The sequence below is a fragment of the Eretmochelys imbricata genome, chromosome 12 (assembly GCF_965152235.1).
Source record: "Eretmochelys imbricata isolate rEreImb1 chromosome 12, rEreImb1.hap1, whole genome shotgun sequence".
Classification (NCBI taxonomy): Eukaryota; Metazoa; Chordata; order Testudines; family Cheloniidae; genus Eretmochelys; species Eretmochelys imbricata.
This window is the reverse complement of record NC_135583.1, coordinates 2,160,879-2,185,381: the sequence shown is the minus strand read 5'-3', so window position 1 is coordinate 2,185,381 and position 24,503 is coordinate 2,160,879. Positions and strand designations below refer to the sequence as shown.

At 44.5% G+C, this 24,503-nt stretch overlaps 1 protein-coding gene across 2 annotated transcripts in view; it reads right to left on the bottom strand.

The window, feature by feature from the left end:
* Window positions 1-24,503, bottom strand: part of GLG1 (golgi glycoprotein 1) — a 187,663-nt gene that overhangs the window by 63,670 nt on the left and 99,490 nt on the right. For both annotated transcript variants that reach the window (XM_077831194.1, XM_077831196.1), the window contains 3 exons: window positions 17,135-17,350; window positions 1,273-1,476; window positions 338-409 (listed from right to left, as the gene is read on the bottom strand). In XM_077831194.1, the coding sequence (XP_077687320.1) occupies window positions 338-409; window positions 1,273-1,476; window positions 17,135-17,350 (492 nt within the window). The remainder of the gene's footprint in view (window positions 1-337; window positions 410-1,272; window positions 1,477-17,134; window positions 17,351-24,503) is intronic.

The following is a 24,503-nucleotide window of genomic DNA, read 5'->3' as shown; positions in this document are numbered from 1 at the left end:
GCTTTACTTGTCAAGATCCCTGAATTTCCTGACCTTTGCTTTCCCTGGCTTGGTAGAAGGACTACAGTTGTATATCCTTAGTGCTTTATATACCAAACGTAGCACTCCCATAGCTAAACAAGAGTAACCAATCCATACCATGCTGGAAGCATGAATGTCCCAATTTAAAGGCATCTGTTCAAAGTTATTCAAGGATTCATATCTGTCTGGCCAGCTTAATAGTGAGTTACTGTAAATTTAGTAATACTGGGGATAGGGATGAACAAGACAGAGGGTCAGTTAGCTGGATGGATGATCAATGAGTAAAGGATTTGCCCACCTGAAATAGATAACCTACCTTTTCACTCATAGATTCTTCAAACTTGTGGTTAAAAAGGCACTTGTAAACCCGGCCTTCCCCAGCCTGAGTCTGTGAAACAGAACAACAACACTGGTCATTTAGGATAGTTTACAGCTTACCCTCTTGCTAACCAAAATCCAATAGAATTGTGCTATTGTACCAAAGACCTACTTTTAAACTAATTAAGTAGTGTTCATGTACATTATGGGAATAAATCACTAACATTTCTTAAACATAGCACAGAATTGAAGGTGTTTTTTGTAAAGGAAAATATTTCAGCTGAGTTTCCTTACTCTGGCTCCTGGGTTCTGCCATCTTTTCGCTGAGAAAATACCTTTTCAATTAATGCAAGAGAACCAGAACAAAGCAATAGGTCTGCTTTCCTGCTGCATCACTCCATGCCACTTCTCCATTAGCAGAGCCTATGATGTTTCTGCTGCCGTTAATTCAACATCATGACAAGAATTGGAGTAATCCAGAGATTCTCCCCTCCTGTCCACTCTAAAACCACACAATGAGATCAAAATGTACTTTTCATAAGAGCTCATAGGAGTTCCCGGTGCCAAAAGTGCTAAACTAAAGGCTTAGAAAAGCAAGAAAATCTGCTACTCAAACCACAGAGATAAAAAAAACCTGACAACTTGTTTCCAGCCACTCAAAGGACTGATAAAAATGAGATGCTTAACAGAGATCGTATGCTATTGACGGTGGAACAGAGTAGTAACCAAAGGCTGCCTAATGTGGTTGATCTCTCGCAGAGTTTTCACCATAGAAGATGGACGTGTGAAGGCTGACTGACAGGTAGTTCCCAGAATACCTTCGGCTGTTATGTGATCTTGCTCTGGTTCCTCTCTGTCCTTTGGTTCTTTTCAGGCATTGATTTGTGGGATAAGACAGAAGGGATGAAAGGACTAATATTTCCAACTACTCACATTTTCACAGAAGCGTTCCCGGTCATCGCGGCATGCGAAGTACAAGTGTCGGTCCAAGTGGAAGTCATCAGAGGAGAGTTCAGCCACACGAAGAATTGCTTTCTTACACACATCAGAAACCTGAATTCTGGGATCACTCTCCTCTGCCTCCTTTACCAGCCCTTTCTCCAGGCAGGCCACCACCTCTCCTTGTGAGTGCGCATCCTACACAACAAAAAGATTGCATCAAGACCTTTACCAACAGGATTTGTGGTCCGTTATTTACAAGCAGAAGACAAGAACAAATATTTCATAACACATGGGAATGTGGAAAATGCCTGGTTACTAATTTAATGTATCCAATGTGTAAAAATCCATATTCTGCACCGCAAGCAGCCCATAATGCTGATTTACACATCCCACACTAGGCTTAGCAAGTGGCTAAGAAAGCCCAAGCAATTTTAACCCTTTATAGATACCTACCACCAGAATTAAGTGACGCTCTATTTAAATATAGACTTGAAAATTATGCAGACATGCATTCTGTTCCAGTAGGTCATGGACATTCATACAGTTGGTAGGAGCAACAATTCACAAAGCCTGGAAATAGTTGGCTCCCAAATTCAGACTGAGATGAGAGAGAAGTACCCCACCGTCAGGCTCCAAGCCAGGAGTGGCCAAACAAAACTAAACTGTAAAGCGATCTGCTCTGTATTCACAGTCCCCACCTCTCTTTGTAATCCAACAGCCTTGAGTGGCATGATCCACATACCGTATCTGTGACGTTGCACCCCATAATGCTTTATAGAAATATCCTTATGAGTGTAAATATGACATGACTGGAATATGTTTTATGCTACATATGCCATGTAACATATCTCTGCAAAGCTTATGAACTAATGGATATATTCATCCTATTTACATGCATGTATCACTTTTGTAATCAAAGTTATGAATATTGGCTATGTACTTGCTTGATTTTAAGTAGCCTCAGTGAAGCAGTTGGTCAGCTTCTTGAGAAAAGACTATTCTCAGTAAAAAGAAAAGGAGTACTTGTGGCACCTTAGAGACTAACCAATTTATTTGAGCATGAGCTTTCGTGAGCTACAGCTCACTTCATCGGATGCATACCGTGGGAACTGCAGCAGACTTTATATACACACAGAGAATATGAAACAATACCTCCTCCCACCCCACTGTCCTGCTGGTAATAGCTTATCTAAAGTGATCATCAAGTTGGGCCACTTCCAGCACAAATCCAGGTTTTCTCACCCTCCACACCCCCACACAAATTCACTCTCCTGCTGGTGATAGCCCATCCAAAGTGACAACTCTCTACACAATGTGCATGATAATCAAGTTGGGCCATTTCCTGCACAAATCCAGGTTCTCTCACCCCCTCACCCCCCTCCCAAAAACCACACACACAAACTCACTATCCTGCTGGTAACAGCTCATCCGAAGTGACCACTCTCCCTACAATGTGCATGATAACCAAGGTGGGCCATTTCCAGCACAAATCCAGGTTTTCTCACCCCCCCACCCCCATACACACACAAACTCACTCTTCTGCTGGTAATAGCTCATCCAAACTGACCACTCTCCAAGTTTAAATCCAAGTTAAACCAGAACATCTGGGGGGGGCGGGGGGTAGGAAAAAACAAGGGGAAATAGGCTACCTTGCATAATGACTTAGCCACTCCCAGTCTCTATTTAAGCCTAAATTAATAGTATCCAATTTGCAAATGAATTCCAATTCAGCAGTTTCTCGCTGGGGTCTGGATTTGAAGTTTTTTTGTTTTAAGATAGCGACCTTCATGTCTGTGATTGCGTGACCAGAGAGATTGAAGTGTTCTCCGACTGGTTTATGAATGTTATAATTCTTGACATCTGATTTGTGTCCATTTATTCTTTTACGTAGAGACTGTCCAGTTTGACCAATGTAAATGGCAGAGGGGCATTGCTGGCACATGATGGCATATATCACATTGGTGGATGTGCAGGTGAACGAGCCTCTGATAGTGTGGCTGATGTTATTAGGCCCTGTGATGGTGTCCCCTGAATAGATATGTGGGCACAGTTGGCAACGGGCTTTGTTGCAAGGATAAGTTCCTGGGTTAGTGGTTCTGTTGTGTGGTATGTGGTTGTTGGTGAGTATTTGCTTCAGGTTGCAGGGCTGTCTGTAGGCAAGGACTGGCCTGTCCGCATTTGCTCCAACCCCTCAGACAGAGACAAACACCTACAAGATCTCTGTCAAGCTTTCTTACAACTACAATACCCACCTGCGGAAGTAAAGAAACAGATTGATAGAGCCAGAAGAGTTCCCAGAAGTTACCTACTACAGGACAGGCCTAAGAAAGAAAATAACAGAACGCCACTAGCCGTCACCTTCAGCCCCAAACTAAAACCCCTCCAACGCATTATTAAGGATCTACAACCTATCCTAAAGGATGACCCAACACTCTCACAAATCTTGGGAGACAGGCCAGTCCTTGCCTACGGACAGCCCCGCAACCTGAAGCAGGTGAGAAAACCTGGATTTGTGCTGGAAATGGCCCAACTTGATGATCACTTTAGATAAGCTATTACCAGCAGGACAGTGGGGTGGGAGGAGGTATTGTTTCATATTCTCTGTGTGTATATAAAGTCTGCTGCAGTTCCCACGGTATGCATCCGATGAAGTGAGCTGTAGCTCACGAAAGCTCATGCTCAAATAAATTCGTTAGTCTCTAAGGTGCCACAAGTACTCCTTTTCTTTTTGCGAATACAGACTAACACGGCCGTTACTCTGAAACCTATTCTCAGTAAGTGCCAAATCAAGAAACACTTAAGCTAACAATGAACTTTAAGAGATGCAAATCCACATCTGAGCTTTCCTGGGAATGTGGCATCAGCTGGTAAAGTTCTGAGTCATGGATGGACATGTGACTTGCCCATGAGACTCCAAAACTCCATCTTGCAGTTGGATCTTCACAGGAGAGAAGAGGTTTCCACCCACAAAAGAAAGTCTATTTAAGCCCCTAGAAACCTCTCCATTTTGTCTTCAGCTGGCTCAAGAGGTAGCCTCCCCAACCCCAAAGGATACCTGAAAGAAACTGGAACAAAGGACAGTAACTACAGGGGTGTGAGTGATTACTGGACCCAGACTAGAAGGAGGCTAGTCTGTAAAAGAAGCTTATTGGAACATCTCTGAGGGTGAGATTTTATCTGTAATCACTTTCTTACTGTATTAGGCTTAGCCTTCCGTGTTTTATTTTATTTTGCTTGGTAATTCACTTTGTTCTATCTGTTATTCCTTGGAGCCACTTAAATACTATTTTTTGTATTTAATAAAATCACCTTTTACTTATTAATTAATCCAGAGTATGTATTAATACCTGGGGGCGCGGCAAACAGCTGTGCATCTTTATCAGCGTTATAGAGGGCGAACAATTTATGAGCTTACCCTGTATAAGCTTTATACAGGGTAAAATGGATTTATTTGGGGTTTGGACCCCATTGGGAGTTGGGTAACTGAGTGCTGGAGACAGGCGCACTTCTTAAACTGTTTTCAGTTAAGTCTGCGGCTTGTGGGGGATGTGGTTCAGACCTGGGTCTGTGTTTGTAGCAGGCTAGCATGTCCGGCACAACCAGGGAAGGCACTGAAGTCCCAAGCTCGGGGAAAACAGGCTCAGAGGTAGTAGTCCCAAAGGGGGTTTCTGTGATCCAACTCATCAGAGTATCATAACAGACTGTTGAAGTGCTGACGGTTCACAGTGGAGTAGCCTCCTTCAATGCTTCTGGGTTTGCTTTAATGTGGTTTAATGAGATTATCACCGTTTAGACACACTGCTTAGAGCAGTTTACCAAAATGGCCAAGTTATCTTTAATCTGACACAGCCTTCTTATCACCATGGCAACAGCAAATAACAGTGTCACATTAAAGGAACATATTTGGGGGAGGGGAGGAATTAGAAAGCTGCTCTGTCAATGCAGCCTTCACTCTGGTCACTGATAATTAGTGATGTTAAGCACTCACAAAGGAGCTTTTAGCAATCTAGGATTCTCAGTGCTAATTCCACCAATGAAAGAAAGTCAAAGCATCCAACACTGCACTGAGTCTCATACGATAAGCAACTCCAGGCTAACGTCCACTGCCAAGTGGGCTCAACAGAGCCCAAATGTAACTTTGGATCATGAGTTACGATAGCAAGCAACCTGAGGAAGCTCACTGGTTTCCATAGGATGGCACTAGGTGAGTCACTTCTGCCCAGCACCCCTGAAGTAGGCAGCAGAATGTTGATCAGTGAGTTTTTCACAGCCACACAGCTGGGCATGCTTAGAAAATTAAAACAAAAAGGTACCCAAGACTCCTGGGGCCTTCAGAAAGTCTGAGCCCTTAAAATATGAATCCATCTCTGGTGGAGCTCTGACCAAGACAGCTGGCTGAGAAGAGTTCTATGACCAGAGGACTTTCAACTATCAGCCCCTTTCCTTCAATGTAGGCTGCTTTGGTGTGATAATCACCTACTCTAAGGGAAACTGTCCAGTAGTGCCCTATCTGACTGCTTGGATAAATCAAGCAGCTCGTGTGTCCTGCACGAACAGGCATTCATGGTGAGCCCTTATGTCCTTCAGTCCCGCTCTATATGTCAAGCAAGTGTTACCATAACAGCTATGAGCAGACAGCAGCAGAGGTTGGAACAAAACAGGAATCTTTCAAACAGTAACATTGCTATTTAAAGCCACATAATTCTTCCAATAATCATTCCCTCCTGTTCCGACATTTCTCCCGGCTCAGGAAGCCTCTGATACTGGCACACTAGGAACACAAGCAGCATTCAAAAGCCACGAGTTACTTAAACCATCACCAAGCCCAGAACTGCCACCACTTTTTTTTAAAATGGCCAAAAGGATATTGGGTAAAAAAACCTGATGGATGTGTCAGCTGAGCTCCAGCCATGAGTCAGCAGCCTTCAGAGGTGCCATTACAGAATACTGCTAGTGTGTGGCATCATGCCAGAATATTATCCCACACTACTGATTTATCTGTAACCATGCTGGACACAAATCTTCTCCCTCAAATCCCCGTGGTGATGCACATACAGCCATTGCAATCGAGCCATTTAGTATTACAAACTTCATAAAATGTGGCTTAAACGCATTTGACAACTCCCTGCTCCAGCCTGCCTTCCAAGCTGCAAGCTCTGCTTCAAAGATCCTCTCATTCATCTGCAAGCTTACAGCCTGGGCACCCTCCTTGTTGGGGCATGAGACAACGAAAACTTTTCCTACCTGGGAAGGGTATGGTTTCTAGCCCTAAGGCAAAAGAACTAGAGAGCACTCTATTCAAGATTTCCTCATACCATGGGATTTTATTTAATTAAAACTTCAGATAAAGACTTCAGTGCACATTAGGTACATGAATGGGATGGAAGCTATTTTATTTGTGTGTACACAACCTACTAAAAAAAAGAGTTAACTTGCATCTATGTAATAAAATAATATCATGAATACATGATCACATACTAGCTCACAAATGTTCTACAACCTTAGGTAAATATATCTTTCATACTCTGCATTACACTGTATTCCAGTCATTTAAAATACATACTAAACTGCTTTTAAATTTACCACATATCCAGCACAACAGAACAGTGGAAGTTTACAGACATACACAGGCCATCTAAGTTTGTAACTAAATTAGCATAATAGTTAACTGTGTGACCTCCTCATAAGTGCATAAGACTGAGCTGCTGTTTGATAAAAAATATAGACCAAGCTTTTCAAAAATTGGTTCTAAAGTTATGCTCCTCTGAATTGCACATTCAGGCACTGAAAGAAGCCTGATTTTCTTAAGTGCCAAGCTCCCGGCTGCTCTGACTTCACATGAAAATCATTAGGAACTGCAAGAAGCTTGGGAACTTTTGAAAATCAAGCTACTTCTTTCAGTGCCTAAATATGCAATTCAGGAGCTTAACTTTAACTACCAATTTCTTTAAAATGCTGACTATAGAATATGGTTGCTAAGTCATTAAATCCATACCATAGAGAAGAGTATCTTAATTTATATAGAAATCCAAGTTAACTGCTTCAGTCTGAGAGTGAAAATAGCTTAATATACCAGAAAGAAAAGATTACAAGATTTTCTAATGTTGAATTGTATATACTGCTCTCCAGGAATAGTGCTCATGTAATTATAGTATTAGAAAGAAAATAGACTATGTAGAAGAGTCATTTCTTGACTAGTGTACTTAAATATGCAACCATAATAGTCTTTTAATGCAGTTTGACAGAAGCACACAGAAAAGTGACAAAAAATTATTGGCATGAGTTCAGAATGACTGCATTATTCATTAAGCTCTAGCTGCAGTGCAGAGCCATGTGAATAAATACACCTACACCAGCACTCTGCTTGCTAATGTATCTTTGCCAGAACTATTTCCAAAATTATAAAGGATACACAGCAGCTTCCAGCCATTTAAAAAAATATCAACATGCTAGAAAATATGCCTCTTCTCTCCCACTACCCACAAATTGGGAAAAACAGACAGGTAATTCATTCCCGCATAGACAGATTTATAGTCCAATATCTTGAAATCCTGCCAAGTTAGAAATGGAAACTTTAGATCATCGAAAAAAGGGGGCTAACCATCTTCCCCAGGGGGAATAGAACATTTCAACCCAGGGAATGCATTGAGACATTTTAAAATATGGCATTTAAGGCAATTTTTAGAAATGTTTTGAAATGTATTAGTTTTAATTTTCCCCTCTTTTTAAGGCCATCTTGGTTGGACTTGATGCCTAAAACACCTTTTTTCCCCCCAGATAGACACAGGATAGTTTTAAAGCTCTAAAGCATTCCTAAAACAGATTTCTATAAAATGTGGCCTATGCAAAATTCAACCTATATGTTCAATTCCTGTTGGTGTTTACTTTTCCCTCTCATTTTCAAAAACCCCCGAAGGAGTGGGGGACATTGGGTGGTACTAAAGAATAAAATCTGACTTATGCATAAAATTCCTGTTGCTCTAGTTCAACGGTCAGCAAACTTTTTGGCCTGAGGGCCACATCAGGGTTCCGAAACTGTATGGAGGACTGGAAAGTGAAGATTGTGCCTCCGCAAACTGCCTGGCCCCCACCCCCATCCGCTCCCTCCCATTTCTTTCCCCCTTAGAATCCCCAACCCATCCAACCCGTCCTGCTCCTTGACCCCTGACTGCCCCCTATCCAACCTCCCCTGCTCCCTGTCCCTTGACTGCCCTGTCGCCTATCCACACCCCGGTCCCCCGACAGGCCTCCCCCCGCCCAGGACTCCCATGCCTATTCAACCCCTCCTGTTCCCCGTCCCCTGACTGCCCCCTCCCCAGAACCTCCACCCCATCCAACCACCTCTTGCTCCCTGTCCACTGACTGCCCCCTGGGACTCCCTGCCCCTTATCCAATCCCGCCGCCCTGCCCCCTTACCATGCAGCTCAGCGCACCGGCAGTCGAGCTGCCCAGCTGGAGCCAGCCACGCTGCTGCGCTGCCCGGCAGGAGCTCATAGCCCTGCTGCGGCAGCATGGCGAGCTGAGGCTGCAGGGGATGAGGGGCTGGGGGCAAGCCTCCCTGGCTGGGAGCTCAAGGGCCGGGCAGGACGGTCCCGCGGGCCAGATGTGGCCCGCGGGCTGTAGTTTGCCCACCTCTGCTCTAGTTGCAGAAGAACTGGGGTGAGCTAGGAACGAAAAGGAGACAAAAGGAAACCAAGGAGTGGGGGAAGCAGTGCAGATATTGGGAGAAAATAGATAAAGTAAAGATGGGAAGCTGCACCAATGGGAAAGGGGCAGCAAATACTTGTTCTGAGATAACACAGGGACTAGGTCAGAGGTGGGCAAACTACGGCCCACGGGACCCTTCTGCCCGGCCCCATAGCTCCTGGCCCGGGAGGCTAGCCCCCAACCCCTCCCGGGGTCGGATAGGAGGCAGGGGCCGAGCCATGCCTGGCTGTTTGTGGGGAGACAGCCTCCCCTAGCCAGCCCTCCATACAATTCTGGAAACCTGATGTGGCCCTCAGACCAAAAAGTTTGCCTGCCCCTGGACTAGGTGCTTCCTATTGCTGTCCAGTAACCCCCTCTAGCTAGCTGGAGCAGAAACACCTGCATTGTGCTTGTATAGGAAAGCCAGAAAGTAAAACTGACTGGTATCTTTGTTGTTCAAGCCAAGTGCTGTGCAACTAGTCAATAGCTAGCACAAGAAGCCAGACAGATGACCCGACTGAACCAAAATAACTAACCTACAGAAATCCAATCTTCTCCCAGTGGTTCTACTACACGTCCCACTTTAGCAGCTTTAAGTAGCCTGTAGTGGAAACCAAAATTAAGAAGGTGCTGTCTATTTGAAATCTAGTCAGTTTAAAAAAAGAGTTAAAAGTAGCGCTAGAAACTATGCAACCCTTCACTCATGTCTTTTTTTAACTATCATATTTTTCTATTTAGCGTCATTTTTCTCTACTCTGCTGCTCTGTAAAGACCTACACAACAGTGACACTGACTAGGCCCAAAGCTCTTTGAAAAACAGAAAAATGAGGAAGATTACATTCCCCTAATCTCTCACAGTAATCTTAAATGTTACCTGTAACCAAAGCAAGTAAACTACCCTGAGATAAGTGAGATTTTTTTTTTAAATGTCACTTTTAATACCCATGGGAAGAAAACCGTGCCTAAACCAGCTCAGCTAGAGGCCTCGTCTAGGTACAGATTTGCACCAGTTTAAACTAAACCGGTTGAATCACACACATTTTGTTAAATTGGTGCACGTGTGTGTGTAGACAAAGGTCAGAGAAATGGCTGGTTTATGCTGACAGTTCTGAAGGAGAAAGGCCCAGCTGCCACCACAATTCTCAGTGAAAAGAGTATCACATTAAGCTTCTATTGTATAAAAGAAAGCAGGGATTAAACACCAGAGAACCAAACTCAGGACACAGCACAACATCCAGGTGAGAGGAAAGGAGACATAAGTATGCTCACTGTCAGCAGAAAGTGGGCCAGGCATACAGCTGTAAGATACAATGGTACTTTTCTGCTTTCCATGTACACTCCTTTTTGATACATGCAGCAAAATGAAGTCTGAAATCAGGAAACATGAACTGCACTCTGCTGCTCACACAAGAAACAGAACAGCATGAGATACAACCCAGTAGATAGAGGACAAGACAAGCAACAAGCCAGAAGAAATTATACAAGATGGAATAAAATGGACTAGAGAGAGTAGATAAAGGGACGGGAAAGAAAGCTACATAAACCAGAGGAGACAGTTTACAGAAAAGGAAAGTGAGACAACAAGGGCTGGAAAAGAGTCTTTGGCCTGGTCTACACTTAAAAATTTAGAGAAACCAGCTACATTGCTGTCATTGAATGACAAATTCTTAACTCTGAGAGCTGCAGTTAAGCCAACCTAACCCTCAGTATACATGTGGCTAGATCAGCAGAAGAATGTGCTGTTGACCTAATTCACCTCTCCGTGCAGGGTAGTTAACCAGAGACTGAAAAAACCCTTCCATCACGAAAGGAAGGGTCCATGCCAGTGTTTCTCAATTGCAGCTGGGGCCTTTTGTGGGGCTATGACAATTTCCTGAGAGGTAATGGGGGAGGAAGACGGGAATTGGGCGCGGGACCATTGGCCCCACTCCCTCCCTCCCTGTTGCTCCTGCACACGCCATGCTCTGGACACAGGCAGGGCACAGCACTACAAGAGCTAGATAAGTTCTCAACCTACCTTGGTGTGGGGGAAGGGTTTTGGGCGGTGGGCTCCAGCGGCGGAACTTCGGAAGCCTGGCCATGGAGCCTGGGGCTCTGGCAGTGGGGTGACGGATGCTGACTCCCCGGCTCTGGCCACACAGCCCTGGCCTCCAATCATGGAGCTTCAGCCTCTAGACCCTGGTTCCAACCATGTGGCACCAGGTGCTGGCCTCTGGCTCCGGTACCGGGCTCTGGCTGTGCAAGGGCGGGCACTGACCCCCCCCAGTCTCGGCTGTATGGCTTTGGGTGCCAACTCCCAGCTCCGGCCGCGCTGCTCCGGTCCCTGGTGCCAAGACCCAAGCTGCACGGCAGCACGCGCTGATCCCCAGCGCTCGTCCTGGGCTTCAGCTAAGCGGCAGCAGGGGCTGTCCCGGGGTGCTGACCCCTGGCCCTAGCAGCAAGCACTGCCTCCAGTTGCTGCACAGTGACAGTGCTGACCCTCGGCTATGGCCACGCTCCGGCTGTGTGGCAGCGGGCTCCAACCCCTGGCTCTTAGCATGCAGTTTCTGCCCCAAGTTCTGGCTGCAGGCACTACTCCCCCACCACAGCCACCAACCCCTGGTTCCGGCCATGCAGCAGCCGGGCTCACTACCCACTTCCATTGCCCCGGCCCCTGCTGCCTCCCCCAACCCCTTTTCCTCATTGCCCTTGGCCCCCACTGCCTCCCCTTCTGACCTCCCCATCTGGAGCTTAATGGGTCCTGGGGCTTGCTGAGAGAAGCGATATTAACAAACATGCAAGTATCACTTCTCACAGCAGACTTACTAGCTAGCTGTGAGGCTGTGAAAAGTGATACTTTTATGTTTGTTAATATCACTTATTTTCACAGCCTCCCAGGTAGCTCCTAAGTATGCTGTAAAAAGTGCTAACATACAAATATCACTTTTCACAGCATTATTTTTATTATTGAGTCTGCAAAAAACCTCTACATGAAGAGATTACACTGATTTGGACATGTGTATGTGTATGTGCATAATTAACTTTAGGAAAAACAAATAAATAAGTCTTTTAGGAAAAAGTGTCAGTGCAGCCACCAGGCAGAGTTGGTGGCCACATTGAGACCACCAAAAAAGCTGTTGGAAGAAGCCCTTGTCTTTGCTCTGCGTCTACGGCACTGCTGCAGGGTCCGAGCGGTGCGAGGGTAGCACCCGTAGTATAGATATGGCCTTAGTCCTAGAAGTTCTGCTCTAATGCAAATCAAGTGAAGAAAAGGGAAGCCAGTTTATCCCAATCACTTGTAATAAAGTTATGAATGGGCAAATATTTTATTTGGCAGTAGCCTGACGTGAAGAGGCCTAGTGGTCCCATGGCGTTCATCTCCAGAAAAATAAGGGCTAGACAGCTGTTCAGTCTCACACCTCGGGTGTACAGAGGCTGTGTATTAAACCATAGTCACATCAATTCACTGAGGCATGGTCAGATGAAGAGAGACAAGCGCTAGACTGCAGATATTAAATAGGCAACTCCTAGAATCCTGGGCATTATGAGGTAAAGTGTGAACAAGAATCTATGGAGGCACTAAAGGAGATTAGGTTTCCCCTAAACAGTGCCGGAAGAGGGAATACTCCTCATGTAGCCACTTAAAGCAACTTCCACAGTAGTAGAACAGCTGTCTGTCGCTGCAAGTGTCATGGCAGGTCAGCTGCTGACAACAGAAAAAAGTCATGTGACCCATCTTGTTATGAGCGCTCAGCACACTTCTGCACGTTGGGTCCCAATACATTTCAGGTTATGCACCCAAAAATGAGTGGCCACCTATGGAAAGTTTGGTTTAGTGACTTGCTTTGGCCAACATCACATAAGACCTCTAGTAGAGGCAAGGTTAAGCTATGCCTACTCTACCGCAGTAAGTCGACCCATGCTACGCAACCCTAGCTATGGGAACAACATAGATGGAGTTGACGTACATTAGGTCGAGTTACTCTGGGGTCTACACCGCCGGGGGCTGATGGGAGAAAATCTCCTGTCGACTTACTTACTCTTCTCGTTTGGGGAAGAGTACAGGGGTCGACTGGAGAGCGATCTGCAGTAGATTTGGCGGGTCTTTAGTAGACCCGCTAAATCGACCACCAGTGGATCTATCTCAGACCATCGACTCCCACGGTAGTGTAGGCCTTCCCTTAGAATCCAGTTCTCCAAGGTGGCTTTTGACTGCTTTATGCACAAGCCCATCTTTTCTCTTCCTGCAACCCTGTCTCATTCATGGTATCTTTCATCTTCTGCAACAAACAAAGCAGAAATCCTACAGACTTAATCACTACACAACCCTGATTTGTTCCCAGAGCACTGTTTATCCATGCACTGAATGAAAGCAGACGTCTTGGGGAAAAAAATTGTATGTGATCATGTAACTAAAAGTTTATCATAATACACATGCACAAGTGGGGCGAGTTATGATTGCAGAGGCAGCCTGAATTTTGGTGTTCCCTAAACTCTTGATTTTGTAATCAATGTTCTTTTCATGTATTTTTATATGAAATTTACTGTCTTACTGAAAAAAGGATACGTAAAAACAAATTCCACCATGTGGAATCAGACTGACCTCCACAAAGCTCCCAGACTGCTGTGCTGGGCATCACAACATGGGGAATAGATGGCCACCCTCTGTGGAGAAAGAGGTGGTTAGGGACTATTTAGAAAAGCCGGATGAGCACAAGTCCACGGGGCCAGATGCGCTGCATCCGAGAGTGCTAAAGGAGTTGGCGGATGTGATTGCAGAGCCATTGGCCATTATCTTTGAAAACTCGTGGTGAACGGGGGAAGTCCCGGATGACTGGAAAAAGGCTAATGTAGTGCCAATCTTTAAAAAGGGAAGGAGGAGGATCCTGGGAACTACAGGCCAGTCAGCCTCACTTCAGTCCCCGGAAAAATCATGGAGCAGGTCCTCAAAGAATCAATCCTGAAGCACTTAGAGGAGAGGAAAGTGATCAGGAACAGTCAGCATGGATTCACCAAGGGAAGGTCATGCCTGACTAATCTAATCGCCTTCTATGATGAGATTACTGGTTCTGTGGATGAAGGGAAAGCAGTGGATGTATTGTTTCTTGACTTTAGCAAAGCTTTTGACACGGTCTCCCACAGTATTCTTGTCAGCAAGTTAAAGAAGTATGGGCTGGATGAATGCACTATAAGGTGGGTAGAAAGTTGGCTAGATTGTCGGGCTCAACGGGTAGTGATCAATGGCTCCATGTCTAGTTGGCAGCCGGTGTCAAGTGGAGTGCCCCAGGGGTCGGTCCTGCGGCCGGTTTTGTTCAATATCTTCATAAATGATCTGGAGGATGGTATGGATTGCACTCTCAGCAATTTGCGGATGATACTAAACTGGGAGGAGGGGTAAATACGTTGGAGGGCAGGGATAGGATACAGAGGGACCTAGACAAATAGGAGGATTGGGCCAAAAGAAATCTGATGAGGTTCAATAAGGATAAGTGCAGGGTCCTGCACTTAGAACGGAAGAACCCAATGCACAGCTACAGACTAGGGACCGAATGGCTAGGCAGCAGTTCTTCGGAAAAGGACCTAGGGGTGACAGTGAACGAGAAGCTGGATATGAGTCAGCAGTGTGCCCTTGTTGCCAAGAAGGCCAATGGCATTTTGGGATGTATAAGTAGGGGCATAGCAAGCAGATCGAGGGACGTGATCGTCCCCCTCTATTCGACATTGGTGAGGCCTCATCTGGAGTACTGTGTCCAGTTTTGGGCCCCACACTACAAGAAGGATGTGGATAAATTGGAGAGAGTCCAGCGAAGGGCAACAAAAATGATTAGGGGTCTGGAACACATGACTTATGAGGAGAGGCTGAGGGAACTGGGATTGTTTAGTCTGCGGAAGAGAAGAATGAGGGGGGATTTGATAGCTGCTTTCAACTACCTGAGAGGTAGTTCCAGAGAGGATGGTTCTAGACTATTCTCAGTGGTGGAAGAGGACAGGACAAGGAGTAATGGTCTCAAGTTGCAGTGGGGGAGGTTTAGGTTGGATATTAGGAAAAACTTTTTCACTAGGAGGGTGGTGAAACACTGGAATGCGTTGCCTAGGGAGGTGGTGGAATCTCCTTCCTTAGAAGTTTTTAAGGTCAGGCTTGACAAAGCCCTGGCTGGGATGATTTAATTGGGGATGGGTCCTGCTTTTGAGCAGGGGGTTGGACTAGATGACCTCCTGAGGTCCCTTCCAACCCTGATATTCTATGATTCTATGAAAGTTTATCAGCAGGGTCAGGACTTTTATGTCCATAGCACACTTCTGCCACTTGAGTTACCAGATTACCTGGTAGCAAAGGCGATTTATGTTTACCAGCCACTAGAGCAGGCCTAGACATGGGTTTCACAGTTAGGTGTGAAATCAGAGGTGACTACCTCAAGCAAGAGATATGCCCTAGATATCAGTGATTTCAGCATACCTATTATTCTTCCTTTCAACTAGGTTCTTTCACTGGTTCTATAAATATTTTAATTTGGTCAAGCGACAGTTAAGCGCCCAACTCAGAATAGGGGACCAATACCATACTTGTGATTTAAGTCTCTGTCCCAAAGACCTTCCAGTTTAAAAGGACAAAGACACGTTTCATTTTACAGAGAAATCAAGGTTGCTGAAAAGTACTCAAAGACAATTACCAATTCAAAGCTCTGGGGGCCTGCCAGTTTCACTCATTTCCCCAGACTAGGAACAGCCACAGAACAAGCTGATCTAAGCAGTACATACTTGCACTTCCTGCTGTTCAGTTAGAAAACCTTCCTATCCGCACTTGCATTGCAATTTTAGATGCTGCACAGTAAAGGATCTGCTAAGGCCAGTGAGGTCTCACTGGAGCAGCAAAGCACCACATCTGCATCTCCACCAAGAAATTGCTCTATTTTCTAGGACAGCACCTTTTCACTGTTCCAGGAGTGGTCGATTCAACCTCTAGCAATGTAATCCCAGTTAAGGACTTTGAATTTCAAAGCACTGTAGAAAGTTTAGTTAAGTTTAACTTTATCCCTTGTCATCAACTTACCCACAAAGTAAGAGTCCACTGATACATACAGTAGCATAATGCTGATTACATAAGCTCCACTGAAATAGGAAAGGGGAAGTAGTACCTAGAAATCCTTCCTCCAGTATCCTACCACAAACTTCTCTGGCATCTTTAAATGGTTCATTAATGCACAATCAGAGCTGAAATGGATATAGCTTGTCTAAACTGGCTATTTCCCCACACTTCCAGTGAAACGTGATGCTGTGCAGTCAGACGGGTTGCTGCAAGAGCTGGAAGATGTGATCAGGACTGAACAACCAATCAGGAACAAACATTAAAACACTCAAACTGATATGCGCAGCTCTTTTATCATAACAGAATGAAGGAGGCATTAACAGGGGCAGCACAGTCCATTTTAACAGCCCTGAAATTAACCAATGGAGGATGAAAGGACAAGTGGATTTCTTAATTCATAAAAACAGTACACTACTAGTGAACAACATCACTTAACAAATACACCAGAGGTTCCAAAGAACCTTTCTACCAAACGTTCTCTTTCTTCTTGCAGCAAATGGCATGTTGCAAAAAAACACTAACGAAGGCCCATGAAGACATCTGCACAGCAAGATCTGAGTTCTGCTTTGTCTTGTATCAAATTTACACTCCCTGAGAAAGGAGGGATAGGTTGGGCAGGCCACAAGAGCAGCCTCGCCTATACTAAAGGCTTTCCCAGGTCAGATTTGACAATATGCATCAAGGCACAGAGAAATTTGTCTAGAGACAGGTCTAGTTAATCGTGACTAAGATTCACCATATAAAGCAAAAGTCACATAAGTGTGATCCACGACATAAATTTGTTTACTATTTTAAATTGTGTTGGGGGTCTGGTGGGAGTGGAGACAAATCAATCACATCTGATTTGGGAGCAAGTACAACAGCATTTTTCCTAGTATGTCAGTAAAGAACTTCAAGTACTAACAATAATCGAGATAACTTGTTAAAAAGGTAATCACTGCAAGCAGGGACACATCACCTTTTTTGATACCTTGTGTCTCTTTTGCTGGTTTTCAGCCATTGTAATTAAGTCTGGTGTACATACAAGTCCCACAATAGCATCCAATTTCCCTGAGTATCATCTTTATAAACCCACTTCCCATCCACCTGTCCTGTGGATACCTTTTCTCCAGGTCGAATGCTGCCACATTTGAGGGTGTTAATATCGTTCTTGCAATCATCCATGAAGCCACAGATCAGACGGTAATCACTGAAGATGATGGCTGTCATTTTGGTGATATACTGGTGACACTGGTATTCAGTGATGTTACCTCTATGGTCCACCAAACAGGACACCAAGTAGCCTTTCCCAGATAACTCATCTGCACATTCTTTAATCTGTTCAGAGAAAGAGTTGTGTTCAATTATTTAGTAGGAGCAGCTACTAAAGGTAGACATTTTTAGATCAGCGGGTGCACATACGCTGTGATGCAAGTTATGTCTACATAACAGTTTGGGCCAAGCAGTAGTGAGACTCCCAACCCAAGGCAATAGACTAGGCTAGTGGGGCTCATGCTAGCACTAAATAACTGTGTATACAGCATTTTGAAGCTATGGCTCAGGCTGAAACTCATGCTCTGAACACTAGTGTGGGAGGTGAGCTTCAGAGCCCAAACCACAAATTCAGAATGCTGTCTATACAGCTATACTTAGAGCACTAGCCCGAATCTGTTGACCTGGGCTGGCAGGCTCACTCCCACTCCAAAATGCTGTGTAGATATACCTAGAGAGTTTTAAAAGAGCCAGCCAAACAGCTCTGGACTGCTAATTTGATTTTCAGTAGGCCCTGGAGCACTAGGTAAGTTCCAGAGAACTGCAAGAAAGCTAATCTTGTGCCAATAAGAAGAAAGGGTAAACAGAACAACTTGAGTAACTATAGGCCAGTCAACCGTAGATCATTCCTAGGCAACATAAACAAAGAGCTGATATGGAACTCAATTAATCAAGAATTAAAGAAGAGTAATATAATAAATGCTAAGTAACATAGGTTTATGTAAGGTAGACCATGTCAAACAACAATATCTTTCTGATAAGTATACAAGTTTGGCTGACTAAGGTAACAGTGTCGATGTAATTTACTTAGGGTTTCTGTACAGCATTTGACTTGATACTGCGCAACATTTTTTTAAGAAACAAAATCAATATAACACATTACATAAATTAAAACCTGACTGAAGTCTCAAAATGCAATTGTATGTGGGAATCATCAAGAGGGTACTGTGACAGGGTCAGGCCAGACGGCTACAGGAGAGTGACAGAAGGCAGATATGTTAGCCCCAGGTTAAGTAGGTCCCTTTTCTCTCGGTAAGGTAACAGGGAAGGTTCCAGAACAATCAGGAACTTTCTGGAAACAATTAAGGTAGACAGGCTGATTAGAACATCTGCAGCCAATCAAGAAGCTGCTAGAATCAATTAAGGCAGGCTAATCAGGGCACCTAGGTTTAAAAAGGAGCTCACTTCAGTTTGTGGTGTGCATGTGAGGAGCTGGGAGCAAGAGGCACTAGGAGCTCAGAGTGAGAATGCGGACTGTTGGAGGACTGAGGTGTACAAGCATTATCAGACACCAGGAGGAAGGTCCTATGGTGAGGATAAAGAAGGTGTTGGGAGGAGGCCATGGGGAAGTAGCCCAAGGAGATGTAGCTGTTGCACAGCTGTTCCACGAGGCACTCTAGACAGCTGCATTCCACAGAGCCCTGGGCTGGAACCTGGACTAGAGGGCAGGCCCAGATTCCCCCCAAATCCTCCCAACTCCTAGTTAGATACAGGAGAAGTTGACCTGGACTGTGGGTTCACGAAAATGGCCAAGCTGAGGGCTGCCGTGAAGCTCCAAGGCGAGCAAATCTGCCAATAAGCGCAAGACCCACCAAGGTAGAGGAGGAACTTTGTCCTAGTACATATCCAGTAGGGTCCCAGGGAGATCATTTCTTGGTTCTATGTTAGTTAACCACCAAAACAAAATCAGCAAGATTAGAATTCTGCTTTGTCTTGTAATAAAACAAAATCATTATTGATCAAGTTTACAGATGATACAGACTGGAGCAGAATGGTAAATAATGAAGAGGACAGATCAGAGGATAGAGCAATCTGGATTGCCTGTGCCCTGCTTACCAAGCTGTTTCAATTCAATACAGCCAAATCTAAAGTCATACATCTAGAAACAAAGAATACAGGCCACAGTTTCTTCAGGTATGTTAGCAACAAGAAGAAAGTCAAGGAAAGTGTGGGCCCCTTACTGAGTGAGGGAGGCAACCTAGTGACAGAGGATGTGGAAAAAGCTAATGTACTCAATGCTTTTTTTGCCTCTGTCTTCATGAACAAGGTCACCTCCCAGACTACTGCACTGGGCAGCACAGCAGGGGGAGGAGGTGACCAGCCCTCTGTGGAGAAAGAAGTGGTTTGGGACTATTTAGAAAAGCTGGACAAGCACAAGTCCATGGGCCCGGATGTGCTGCATCCGAGAGCGCTAAACGAGTTGGCGGATGTGACTGCAGAGCCATTGGCCATTATCTTTGAAAACTCATGGCCATCGGGGGAGGTCCCGGACGACTGGAAAAAGGCTAATGTAGTGCCCATCTCTAAAAAAGGGAAGGAGCAGCATCCGGGGAACTACAGGCCAGTCAGCCGCAACTCAGTCCCTGGAAAAAATCATGGAGCAGGTCCTCAAGGAATCAATTCTGAAGCACTTAGAGGATAGGAAAGTGATCGGGAACAGTCAGCATGGATTCACCAAGGGCAAGTCATGCCTGGCTAACCTAACTGCCTTCTATGACGAGATAACTGGCTCTGTGGATGAGGGGAAAGCAGGGAACCTGTTATTCCTTGACTTTAGCAAAGCTTTTGACATGGTCTCGCACAGTATTCTTGCCAGCAAGTTAAAGAAGTATGTCCTGGATGAATGGACTATAAGGTGGATAGAAAGCTGGCTAGATCGTCGGGCTCAACGGGTAGTGATCAATGGCTCCATGTCTAGTTGGCAGCCGGTGTCAAGTGGAGTGCCCCAGGGGTCGGTCCTGCGGCCGGTTTTGTTCAATATCTTCATAAATGATCTGGAGGATGGTGTGGATTGCACTCTCAGCAATTTGCGGATGATACTAAACTGGGAGGAGTGGTAAATACGTTGGAGGGCAGGGATAGGATACAGAGGGACCTAGACAAATCGGAGGATTGGGCCAAAAGAAATCTGATGAGGTTCAATAAGGATAAGTGCAGGGTCCTGCACTTAGGATGGAAGAACCCAATGCACAGCTACAGACTAGGTACCGAATGGCTCGGCAGCAGTTCTGCAGAAAAGGACCTAAGGGTTACAGTGGACGAGAAGCTAGATATGAGTCAACAGTGTGCCCTTGTTGCCAAAAAGGCCAATGGCATTTTGGGATGTATAAGTAGGGGCATTGCCAGCAGATCGAGGGACATGATCGCTCCCCTCTATTCGACATTGGTGAGGCCTCATCTGGAGTACTGTGTCCAGTTTTGGGCCCCACACTACAAGAAGGATGTGAAAAAATTGGAAAGGGTCCAGTGGAGCCCAACAAAAATTATCAGGGGACTGGAACATATGACTTATGAGGAGAGGCTGAGGGAACTGGGATAGTTTAGTCTGCAGAAGAGAAGAATGAGGGGGGATTTGATAGCTGCTTTCAACTACCTGAAAGGGAGTTCCAAAGCGGATGGAGCTAGACTGTTCTCAGTGGTAGCGGATGACAGAACGAGGAGTAATGGTCTCAATCTGCAGTGGGGGAGATTTAGGTTGGATATTAGGAAAAACTTTTTCACTAGGAGGGTGGTGAAACACTGGAATGCACTACCTAGGAAGGTGGTGGAATCTCCTTCCTTCGAGGTTTTTAAGGTCAGGCTTGACAAAGCCCTGGCTGGCATGATGTAGCTGGTGTTGTTCCTGCTTTGAGCAGGGGGCTGGACTAGATGACCTCCTGAGGTCCCTTCCAACCCTGATATTCTATGAGTTACAGAAAGGGGGTCTCTATCCTGGAAAACAGACTTCGAAAGAGACTTGGGGGTCATGGTTAATAAATCAGCTCAACATAAGCTCCTAGTGTAATACAATGACCAAAAGGGCTAATGTGATCATTGGATGTATAAACAGAGAACTTACTGAGTAGGAGTAGAGAGTTTATATTACCTCTATTTCTCCCTGGTGCAACTGCTACTGGAATGGTGCATCCTGTTCTGGTGTCCACAATTTAAGAAGGATGTTGATGAATTGCCATGAGAATGATTAAAGGACTGAAAAATGTATCTTATAATGATAGACTCAGGGAGGTTAATCTATTTAATTGATCAAAGAGAAGGTTAAGGGGTGACTTGATCACACAAGTGCCTACACAGAGGAACAAATTTGATAATAAAGAGCTCTTCAATCTAGCAGATGGAGGTATAAACAGCAACAAATGGCTCATAGTTGAAGCTAGACATAAAATATGCTCCAGGTCAAACAGGAATTAACTCAGGGAAGTTCTTTGGACTGTAGTACGTAGGAGGTCAGTCTAGATGATCACAATGATTCCTTCTTGCCTGATAATCTATCAATTATTTTCTATATACCAGCTAACTATAACATGTGGTCATTTAAAAACCTCATTTGTAAGGATAATGATTTTAATCAAATTATCAAACATTCAAAATATAGTGCAATTTCAACATTTTAACCTATATAATCCCTAGAAAAATTACAGTTATAACAGTTGTTGGGTGAGATCACTAAAGACAAGACAAAGTGCATAATTTCTTTTGAGTTAAATAATTCCGTTTCAAAGATGGGGTCTAGATCAGTCATCTGTGCAGAGAACACAGCAAGTACTAGGTTGCTGGTTCTGGACACTTCTAATGAAACCCCATTTTTGGCTCTAGAGGAAGCCAACTGTTATTGTGGGTTAAGCTCCTGGCCAAATGCTTATACAACCATAATATTGTTTGTTAATTTGACTACCATTTTACACTGGCATTAACCATTTTAATATAAAACTTTTAAGGGTGTGACTTTCAAAAATGACCAAGGGAAGTACCTAACTCCTAGTGACTTCCAATGGAAGTTGGTTGCCTAATTCCCCCAGGGGCTTTTGAAATCAAAACATATATATATATTAAAATAAAAATGTAGCCAATGTGGTCTAGGACTGAACAGGACAATTCACACTGGTATGTAGTGTATTAAATACAAATCTAAAGTCATGTTCCCCAGTAGGAAGGTGTGGTATGACTTTTCAATTCTTAAACATTTTAAAGGGTGGTCTTTTAAAATTTTTTTTGTCAGTTTGCAAAATTTCAGATTGATAATCTACCTTATCCAATGTAAAACAAAGATTGTTTCATGCATCTACTTTGCTATTAAATATCAATAAGAGGTGTAGCATGTATGATTGTAAAAACAATCAAACTGGAATTTTATAAAACCAGGATGCCACCTGTTTGTATCGTTATTCACCAAAAAATTATATAAGAGGAAGACTATGGAAATAAGTGTACAATTAAAATTCTGTGTCTTTCCCCACCACATTTAGGAGCTTTTATCTAAGATTTATAGTGCAATGATTACAACAATGCTAGACAGTCAATGTATAAAAAGGGAAATTAACTGTGCTGTGATAAGGGAGCATTCTCAAACATGCCTGGGTTGTACAAATTCTGCAACAGCTCTATTACAGAAACCAAAGAGCTGAAAATAGAAAGCATTTGGCTTTACTCTGACTGCAAAGTGTCAGCTTGTAGAGATATGTGTGATGTTGCTTCCATTTTGGAGCTATAAACTTCCAAACACAGCACAGTGCCTTGTAATGCAACACAAACTAGATGACTAATTCTTAGGGCAAGCTAAAAATAGAAGAGTTCACCATTCAGGAACCTATGGTTTGAATCACTTCAAATTTCACAGAATATCAGGGTTGGAAGGGACCTCAGAGGGTCATCTAGTCCAACCCCCTGCTCAAAGCAGGACCAATCCCCAATTTTTGCCCCAGATCCCAAATGGCCCTCTCAAGGATTGAACTCACAACCCTGGGTTTAGCAGGCCAATGCTCAAACCACTGAGCTATCCCTCCCCCGCCAAAAATTCTACCTTGGTCCCAGACCTAACTAACCAATTTTGATGCCAATAAGACACATGGATTTTACTGGGGAAGGGAACATGGAAAATGAAGTTTGTAATAGAAACTCAGTTGCAACCTTAAGTATGGCTGTTAGTACTCAGTAAAGAATGGAAGAATCCAACCTGCACAAAACACCTGGTGGAAGGTGTGACAAAGTGGGAATCTTTAATATTTTTATAATTCCTGTGTGTGCCTCACTTTTCCAATGTACTCTGCATTTCTATCCGGGGGTGCAAAGGGTCAGATCCGCTCTTGGAGGCAGATTACGAGACCTGAGGTTTCTCTCACTGAGCTGTACGGGGTGGAATGAATGGGTCATTAAACAACTGGCGGGAACCAACCCACATCAATGGATAATTCAGAAAAGCAATGGGAACCCCAATGGACAGGAACCAACCCACATCAATGGATAATTCAGAAAAGCAATGGGAACCCCAATGGACAGGACAGTTGTAAGTTAGCAACCAATGACCAAGAGGAAGTAGATTTCCCCCACTTTTAGACAGGAAAACTGAGCAAAGGCCCCAGGTAGAGAAAAAAGGGGCAAGGTGTCAGGTGGCTGGGACAAGGGATGGCCTCTGGGGACAGTGGGGAGACAGAAGCTCTCCTTGGGGACTGAAAAGCAGACAGAGAAATGGATTCCATAACAGCTTGGCTGGCTGATTACACCAGTTGAGCCAGCATGGACCATGTCTTAACCTTTGTGTCTCTGTGCTAACTAAAGGACTTTTAGATTCTGTATGCTTGATGACTAATAAATTGTTCCCTTGTTTTGAAAATGCTGCTGTTGTCACTGCAAACACTGAGAACATTGTGTCCTGAAGGGGCACAGTACAAGCCTCCCACAGGAGATTGTTTTGGCTGGATTTATTGCAGGGAGCCATGGAGAGAGAAAGGGATTGCCAAAGGCCCAATTTCAGAGTCTTGGAGGCCATGGGCCTGCCCCTATGGAACTATGGGTGTCCCTGGGATGCAGCACACTGAAAGGGGTCACTTCCAAAGGACTAGGCCATAGACCAGACCCTGTGGATCTGTGACAGGTCAGGCAGGAACTGAGGGGTTCTTAGTTTATTGTTTCTCTTTATTCTGTTCCCATCATTCCTCCTATCCAACCACTTACCACCACTCAAGTTAAACACATTTTTGCAAATACCAAATATCCCCAGGAACCTGCCTCCCCTCTTCTCCCTTCTCCCACCCCCGACCCTACCCCAAATGTGGAAGAGAGGACTTGGTCTATTGTCAGTTCAATCTCCCCGTAGAGAGGGCTTGTCTACACTGGTTCAGCTAACACCTTTTTTAATATCTCTCTCTATATTAGGTTCTAAGCAGTGTTTAAACTGTGTTAATTACTAATTAGCTAACATTTTAGCATACCACTCATTTTCCGC